This window comes from Malus domestica, chromosome 03 (genome assembly GCF_042453785.1).
Source record: "Malus domestica chromosome 03, GDT2T_hap1".
Lineage (NCBI taxonomy): Eukaryota > Viridiplantae > Streptophyta > Magnoliopsida > Rosales > Rosaceae > Malus > Malus domestica.
In genome coordinates, this window is record NC_091663.1 from 4,647,735 (window position 1) to 4,656,504 (window position 8,770).

General features: G+C 36.9%; 2 protein-coding genes across 5 annotated transcripts; both read right to left on the reverse strand.

Moving 5' to 3' along the window:
* Window positions 1–1,378: 1,378 nt before the first annotated feature.
* On the reverse strand, window positions 1,379–3,634 carry LOC108172152 (uncharacterized). The gene is made up of 5 exons (XM_070818561.1): window positions 3,525–3,634; window positions 3,192–3,431; window positions 2,769–3,072; window positions 2,382–2,482; window positions 1,379–1,600 (listed from the first exon to the last, which is right to left on the reverse strand). The coding sequence occupies exons 2-5, from the start codon at window positions 3,212–3,214 to the stop codon at window positions 1,570–1,572; spliced, it is 459 nt and encodes a 152-aa protein (XP_070674662.1). The 5' UTR covers window positions 3,215–3,431; window positions 3,525–3,634; the 3' UTR covers window positions 1,379–1,569.
* A 1,037-nt stretch (window positions 3,635–4,671) lies between these two features.
* Window positions 4,672–8,500, reverse strand: LOC103418362 (RNA-directed DNA methylation 4-like). Of its 4 annotated transcripts, none has more exons than XM_070818853.1 (10): window positions 8,293–8,500; window positions 8,027–8,140; window positions 7,492–7,580; window positions 7,125–7,199; window positions 6,969–7,010; window positions 5,924–6,060; window positions 5,712–5,830; window positions 5,384–5,471; window positions 5,235–5,305; window positions 4,672–5,151 (listed from the first exon to the last, which is right to left on the reverse strand). In XM_070818853.1, the coding sequence occupies exons 1-10, from the start codon at window positions 8,399–8,401 to the stop codon at window positions 4,901–4,903; spliced, it is 1,095 nt and encodes a 364-aa protein (XP_070674954.1). In that variant the 5' UTR covers window positions 8,402–8,500; the 3' UTR covers window positions 4,672–4,900. The 4 variants fall into 4 exon arrangements, with proteins under 4 accessions (XP_070674954.1, XP_008354727.3, XP_008354721.3 ...); XM_008356505.4 differs by having other exon boundaries at window positions 6,969–7,013; XM_008356499.4 differs by having other exon boundaries at window positions 7,492–7,583.
* Window positions 8,501–8,770: the final 270 nt, after the last annotated feature.

The following is an 8,770-nucleotide window of genomic DNA, read 5'->3' on the forward strand; positions in this document are numbered from 1 at the left end:
AATTCATGACAATTAATTTTTTAACTCATCAAAACGTGTAGTTATGGTCGTTTTCATCAACTCTGTTAAAACTTCTATCAAAATGAGTCAAGTGCCACGCACGTGAGATCAGAATCAAGGAGAAATTATGGGAAACTAAATGAAAAATGGTACAAATGGTTCCTCAACATTAACTCAATTGAAGAAATAGTTATTGAATTTTTGTCCAATTTGAGCAACGGTTCCTCAACTCTAACCCAATAAAAGTTAGACAGCAACATATTTGCCCCTGCTTCTTCAGGTTCTGGCTCAAGTAATTCCTCCCCAACACCCCTTTGCTAGCTCTGAGTTCTTGTGGGAGCAACATGAGCTTAAAAATGCCGTTGAGAAGTCTTGCGTCCGGCTTTACCGGCATCCTCTCTAGCTATGAAATTATAGGCCTCACTGAAATGCTTCTACCGTGCTAGGAGATCCACCATGCATGTGTAATGCTCCATCATGGATGTGATTGAGTACTTATGCACCATGGTGTCGAAAACCCTCCATCCTTCTTGTACTAATCCTGCATGACTGCATGCATACAAGGCCCCCAAGAATGTGATCTTGTTTGGTGCAATACCTTCCATTTCCACTGTGTCAAATGCCTTCAAAGCTTCTATTCCCGGCCTTGTTTTCCGTACCCCGCAACCAAAGCAGTCCATGAAACTACATTCTTCAAAGGCATGTTCTTGAAACATAAGCAGGCATCTTCCATGCAGCCACATTTAGCATACATGTCGATAATCGCATTTCCAACGTCTCGTTTCGACATGTGCTCAAACAAGTCAATCGCTTCCGGCGTTACGCTAGATCAACACAGCCCAGAAATCATGCATATGTTGGTTGCAATCACATCTCTCTCAGGCATCGAACAACAGCCGGGCTACTTTGATACAGTTGCATTTAGAGTACATGTCGAGAAACGACGTCATTAGATTATCACGTCGCTGTGAAATTGATTGCCTTCTTTGATTGCAGAAATTCTTGCGCGAGCTCGAACAATTGCTGAGAGAAGAAACTGTTGTTTTGAAGCCATGTTTACGGACTGGTTGAAACAATGCTATCGCTTGACGATTTTGCCCTTGGTGTATAAGATTAGTGATTGCTTTGGCATTCGATAAAGTTGTACGGATCATTTTACCAAAGGTTATTTTGGGAATTGAGTGTAGTAAATTAGAACCGTGTCTTGGCAACCTTCATAGGCTTCATTTGAAATTGTAGGGGAAAATATTCACTTTAAGGCTCTTAACATGATGATATATGTATTCGAGAATTGTGTCGGTTGATTATGACAGTGTCCTTATCTTGATCATTCAAAACGCTAAATCTCTACGCCCATAAATTATAATAACTCATAATATTGGTAAAAGAAACATAACAATATACTTGTGATCTTAACTCAAATATTTTTCAACAAAATCGAGTGGCACTCAACCAAATAATCAGTAGATAGCATTCATTCATTCATACAACATCGTTGAAACAATGTATTTGTTTCGATCTGTTCCATGTCTTCTTAGTTCTTTTCTGATATACTCCCTGTTGAAATTCCTATATCTCTTCTTCTTCTTTGATATACTCCCTGTCAAAGTAGAACTCAACTAAGAACAATGTATATATAAAGAAATAAACTATATCAAAATGACAAAAGCGAATGATTCCTTACAATTAATTATTAATCTTTGAACATGATGTAAAGAGCATACGTGTTGTGGAAAACGTCATCTCTATTCAATTTTCTTCGACTTTAGTTTTGCTTTGTTGACATGTTTGATTGTTTTAGGGTGTAAAACAACCACGAGTTTAAAATTATAGATTATAATCTGAAATTGGTTATCGCTTCTACTTTTAAGGGATGGTTTGGGAGTGAGGTGCTTAAAAAAAAAGCACCCATAAAAAAAAAGCTGTGAGTTTTAGGTGTTTGGTAAACTGAAAAAAAAAAACTTATTTTGGAAGCTGCTGTGAGAATAAGCTGAAATCAAAGGAAAAAGCTGAAGCAGTTATTTGCAGCTTTGGAAAATTGGTTTTTTTTCAAAGCACACAGAGCATGCGTAAAGCGGGAGCCTTGTGCACTAGGTACGACCTTTTTTTACACAGAGCTACAATGCTCCTTTAATGAAAATACCCACTATCAGACTGCTTTTTTTTTTTTTTTTTTTTTCCAAAAGCACTTTTACAAAAAGGTTTACCAAACACTCTGCTGATTTATTTCACAGCCGCTTATTCTCACAGCAGTTTTTTTTCAAAGCACAACAATACCAAACCAGCCCTAAGTCATTTTAGATATACCTTAAACATAAGCAACCATGTCAATAAATAAGATTAACGCTGAATGGACGCGAATACAAAAGAAAATATATTACCTCAAGTCCACATGAGAATACATTTCAATTAGAAAAGCATACAATTGTAACAACAGACTTGGGAAGAACGAACTAAGCTTTTCTTCCACTTGTTCTTCTGTCTGCAGCAATTTTTAAATAGAAAATAATTAAACTTTTAATAAAAGGTCGTACCCAGTGCACAAGGCTCCCGCTTTACGTAGGGTCTGAGAGAGGTGAATATCGGCTAGCCTTACCCCCATTTTATGGAGAGGCTGCTCCCAAGTCTCGAACCCGAGACCTACCGCTCATGGACGAAGGCACTTGCCATCGCACCAAATGCGACCTCTAAAATAATTAAACTTCTAATAACACATTAAAATTAGAAGAAAAAAATTACCGAAAATTAATAATTATTTATAAATATACCAGATGTTCTTCATGGTCCAAATGATCATTAACCTCGAGACAAGCATTGCTTGAGAATTCAAGTGCTCCCCACACATTATTCTCATATTCTTTTTTACTCAACACACCATGAAAACCTTCCAATTCACCCACAGCTCCTTTGACATCAAGACTCTCATCCCACCGCATGATGAACAACTCTTTAATGTTTTTATGTTCACCACGTTGAAGATGTTGGAGATGGATCAAACCATCAATACAATAGTGATACCTCTCGACGGACGATCGAAGGAGGGGATGATAAAGTAATTGCTCGAATCGGTACCTTAACATAAAAGAAGGAAATAAATTCAAGCAATGTACTTAAAAAACGAATTCCTGTAAATTACAGCTTGATGCTTGTGCATAGCTATCAGAAATGTTGACAAAATTTAACAATCTTACCACTCCCTTTCACAACGAAGCATGTTTTAAAAGTTGGACAACTCTTTTGTTCTTCCACGATTTTTGCCGAGCATTTCTTTCATTAACCACAGAAATCCGTGTCTATAACTTGTAGCATTAGCATCGACAATAATTGGGATGATCGCTTCATAGTTTTCATCGATTTGTATATCCTCAACTCTCAGGTAGCCACGGTTTACACCTTTCAACTCCATTCGAACAACGAACTTAATAACAGACCTTCAAAATTAAAAGAATCTGATTGACAACATCAAAAAAATTTACCACAGTTAAAAATTTAGTATCACAATATTCTGTGACTAAAAATATTACCGAATTATTTTTTGATACAGATGAACAACACGATTCCTGTGCCACGGATCTGTCTTCACCAACATCACACCTAAGTTACAAGGAAAATAGTGGAATGTTGCCATTTTTTTCTCTGTCGAAACCTGATATTATCATAGAATAATCCAAAGCACAATCACTTGAGTTAGAATTTCGCCGTTCTTGTAGATTAAAATAGTTTAGAACATCGAGAGAGAAAACCCGTACCTTTGAATCGGCTAGAAATGCCTTGTTAATTAAGTGATACGACCCAATTCTCTAACCCCTTAATCAACCTGCAAGTCACAAAGGATAGAGAGGGAGAGGGAAGAAAGAGAGAGAGAGAGCAGAGCTCTTGAATTGTTTTTTGATTTTGTATTTCTGTTTGTAAATTTTGATCTAACTTTTACATCCAAAACATGAGCTTATATATAAGTTTCCACTAAAACAAATTGCCAGCTGGCAATAACTAATCACTCCCTAATACTCATATTTAGTCTGCTATTACATCACTAATTGTGATTGAAATATAGGATCATAACAATAGGATGGATGTTTCTTATGAAGAGCAGTAGGTGGTGAGAAGAAAGAGATCTTATTAGAGATAATCGAAAACAGTTGTTAAGATTCAGTAATAATGCATAAAAATGGAAGTCTTAACTTAAAAACACAAAACCACGACTTGACCTATGCTTGGCAAACAAGGAATTCCTAGTTTTACTCTCTTATCAGACAAGGCAAGCGAGTGTTTACAAATAATTAAAACAAAATTATGATTTCTTTGTTAATTAAAAAAGGTTTTGTCCAACAAGGCGTAAACTATTAATGGGGTGGACTTCGTCAACAACAAAGGCTTATTCTATTAAGTGAATCGGCTATATAAATCTTAGAACAGCATTGCATTCGGTTTTGCGCCAAGTTTTCAGTTAACTCCAAATACCTTATGTCTTTTCTTAAGGCATTTGTTCAAGTATCCCTAGGTCTTCCTTTACCCCTTTTCTCCTGAGTCTCTATTCTCTAACCGGCGCATCTGCAAATCTTTGTTTTTGTTAGTCTCCATCTCAAAACATTTCCTATACTAATTACCACTACTGCATGTTATAATATAGGTGAGCGACAAATAGATGGTAACACAATGTGGACAAAACAATGGAAAAATGGACTAGCAATAATATAACAGAAGAAAAATTTCCATGGCCATACTAATAGTTCCATCGGCATAAGGCTGTACAAAAGAAATTCATATTCACACATGTAACCACTAATCCACCATTAACTTCCGACACTGATTTAATTGTTCATGAGATATTACTGCAACGTAAAAGGATCCAGGTTACAATTCCTCGCACGAAGAAAGTAGCTACATGAAAAAGTTTCACCTATAAGACCATATTGCGGTCTTCACCATCATCACTTGGATCAACATCGTAATCAAAGTCATGGCCGTCATTGTTTTCATCATACATATCATCTTCAAGAAAGTCATTTTCTTCTAAATCCTCGGGTTCTGATGATTTGTCGCTGGAACTCTCCTTCTCTTCTGATTCATCATCGGAGTCTTCGTTCTCTGATTCCTCTTCTTCCTCTTCAGAGATCTCATCCGGATAATCATTAAGCGGGTTGTTTTCAGCTGAAAACCCCCCAAACCAGTTAAGAGCAAGAATAAAGAGATCTCCTAAAAAGAGGATACGTGAAAAGATTGTTTAAGATTACCATTTGAATCATCAGATTCATATTCGGATTCATCAGGCCCATCATAGAAATCCTCGTCATCAACTTGGACCCTGTACCGAAGTTATTATGATCAGTTTAACAAGAAATTAAGGCGGAAGCATGACAAATATAGTACACAAGATACTTACAAGGGGAATGGGTTTGAAGATAATTCAACAGCCATATCACTTTCCTCCTTCACAGCATACAAGTCATAAACATACTCATCTTCAGAATCTACAAAACACATAAGAGAAACCATCAAACGGTAACGAGAAAATAATGAGTTATGGGTCACCACTAGTATTAATACAAAGGCCGAAATCAATATACATCTCTACAAGAACCAATTACAAGTGCGGACCAAGGCAAAAATGCTATATAGAATCCTATTCTTCTACCTTGGGTCCAACTAATGTCACTATTATATGGGCGGCACCTATTGACACTTTTCAATCATTTAAATGTAAAACCAACCTTGTTTGGAACTGTTAGTGTATAAATCTGATTCGATCTCGGAAGCAGCAGATGGGATGAACTCTCTCAGCAGAGGCAAGTAACTGTTCAAAATCTTCTGGTCCTCCAAAGATATTTCACTGCATTACAAATTTACAAACATAGGGAGTGTAATTTTCCAGTAGACTCAAGTACAAATGGGCAAGAGAATTCCATAACTAAAAATAACTTACTCCTTGGGTTTTTCAGCAACGTCAACACGTATAACATCATAGACATGACAAATTTCATGTAAATTCTCATGTGATGTTTCTTTGTTTCCTCTTCTGCTCCTCCATATTTGTTCAAAACGCGCATTTTTTGCCACAACCTATTAGAAAGGACTTGAAATGAGACAGCAGCCAAGAAAAAAAATTGCTTAACAAATTTCCAAGTACGCAACTTTTCATAAAAGAATACAAGAAGCATGGACGGACAAGTAGTCCATGAAACACCTAAAATATCAGACGAAACACAAAAACTCATTGAGAAAACCTAAACTAACAGACAGAACAGCATCCTAGAAATACATATGGCACCAATCAAGTAAAATCACACTAAAGGAATGTTCTTGAAATGTTAGGCAACGGAGATCATTTTTAAATCATCGCCTCAAGCATATAGCTACTTTAAACAACAAAAAACCCAAACAAAACAAAAAATGAATGAAAAAAATTTGTCCACTCTGAGAAACTTATTTTTGGGATTACCTGTGTATCAATCTGGCATTACGTGATTATCTATTAATTAAAAATGGACCATATGATATAATGGCATCAATAAGCCGCATGTGGTTATTAGTCTTATTGTCAATCTATCATAAATAATGGTTTACAAACACAATTTTTAATCTAAAGAAGAGCAATCCATGTTTGTTTTTTTGAGAAGAAAAGAAGAGCAATCCATGTTTGTGGCAAATATGTGTTAATTTTTTTCACAGAAACTAGCATAGTTTAAAGTTGCACGATCATAATTTGAAACACATCAGAACTGATTGCCTTACAATGGTTATTATCACAAGCAAACGATTGAACTGAGAACAATGGACAATAAACAAAATAAAAAGAATGAATGGGGCAACTGAATAAATAAGCCCAACATATGAAAATTTAGTGTGTCATTATCTCTCTAAGACATGAAAGACAAATCATACTAATGGAAACACAAAGGGATAACAAATCCTATACTTGGTGGACTAATGAATACAATTAACTTATGCTATAAGTCTATATCACATACCTCCTTCCTCTGTCTGGCTTTAGACAAAATCAGATCTTGTTTCTGCTAATACAATGGGAATGAAATTATAAGTTCAAGTCATCTTAGGGACAGTACATTAGAAATCAAAGATGTAATAAAGTGTGTTAGACCAGGAGGAGGAGATAGATAGCTTACATTCTCCTTTCTCAGAGCGTATTTGCGTTCTCCAATCTTTGTTTTACGATCATGCACATCACCAGAATTAGGGTCCTAAAGAAACAGTGAGACATTTTCACCAACCTCTTAGTAGTAGGTGACATGGGAATCAGAGACAGCATCTTGCAATGGGAAAAACGAACTTGTTGATTGAGATAGAGAAAGAAAAGGAGTTTGTGGAGAAGGGAGGGGGGGAAGGGGTGGAGGGGTGGAGGGGTGGAGGGGTCACAAAGCCTTAAACAGTAAGATGAGTTACGTGGCATTCCCCAACACATGCTTATGTGAAACAGTTTACAAAACAAGAATAGTTATTGAACAACATTAAGAGATGGACAGCCCTACTCACCAGAAATGATTTCACAACGTCAACAATGGTGCCGAAGCTGCTTACTGTCTCTACATGCTGTACCAAAACCTTCTTGGTTTTCAGTTCTTCTGCTGCATTAAAAATATAAGAAATTAGCACCTTATTTTGTAAGAGTTCTAAAACTTTCCATCTTCTAATGAAATCTGCAAAATCACAAACCCCTACTCTAATCCATTGGAGACAACCAAAAATTGAAAGAAAAAAAGGGAACATTGTCAATCGCTAATAAACGGAACATTAAAAAAGATAACTTCGATCATATACAGCATACTTAGTAAGTAATCAATCTACAATTCCATTAACAACATATCCAACACCTCATAAATGACTTGCTTTGATGGGTACACCGAAGATTGCAACTATTTAGTGTACAATGTTTGAACAAAACACTTACGTCGAAGTGAACAAAACAGTTGGATAACTTTTTGTTTGTCCAAATATCAGCAACTCTAGTAACTTCAGCACACACATATATAAACAAAACAACAATGCTTGACAAATACGAGCACGTTACCCATTCCAGCTGAATCCACCAACGGCTCATTACCCTTTCCAGCTGAATCCGACATTGACAGCTTCTCAAAATCCAACAACGGACGCTTCGCCGGCCTCTCATTGATTTCCAGCCCTACATTGCACAAAGTTCCAAAATTCGTCACAAATTTCCAATTTTTTCACACTTCACAAGTTCAAGCAAGTTCATTTTCCATTTTCCTACAGTTTCTCGGCAACCAAACAAGATAAAAAGAGAAAACTGGACACAAATTAAGTGCTACTCACAGAAAGCGTCGAGTGGGGACTGCAATGCCTTGCGTTTAACCCTAACGATCACCGGCTTGTCCTCCGACGGGTTGGGCGAAGCAGAAGAGCTCTCGGCGACCACCGCCATCTTGAGCTGCGATTAGAAATTTCGAATTAGGGTTCAGGTGGAGTTGGAGACGATGAAGGAGTAGAGAGACGAGCGCGGACTGGGAATTTTGTCGTGTTTCTGCAATTAAGAAATGGAAACGAATGGAAACGGTCGGGCCGGTTCGGTTCGGATCTTCAATGTATCGGGTTGTTGTGTGCGTAGGCCCAGTAGTATGGCCTTTTGGTCTTGGGCTAATCAAACAAAGTGGGTCGGGCTAGTTCAAGTTTATTTAGATTTTTTTTTAACAAACGATGTTATCTAATAGGATCAGGATCCTCTCCTAAGCAAATGATGAGGATCCTCCTGACCAAGCTCATCATATCGTTAAAATTTTATCCAATGACTACA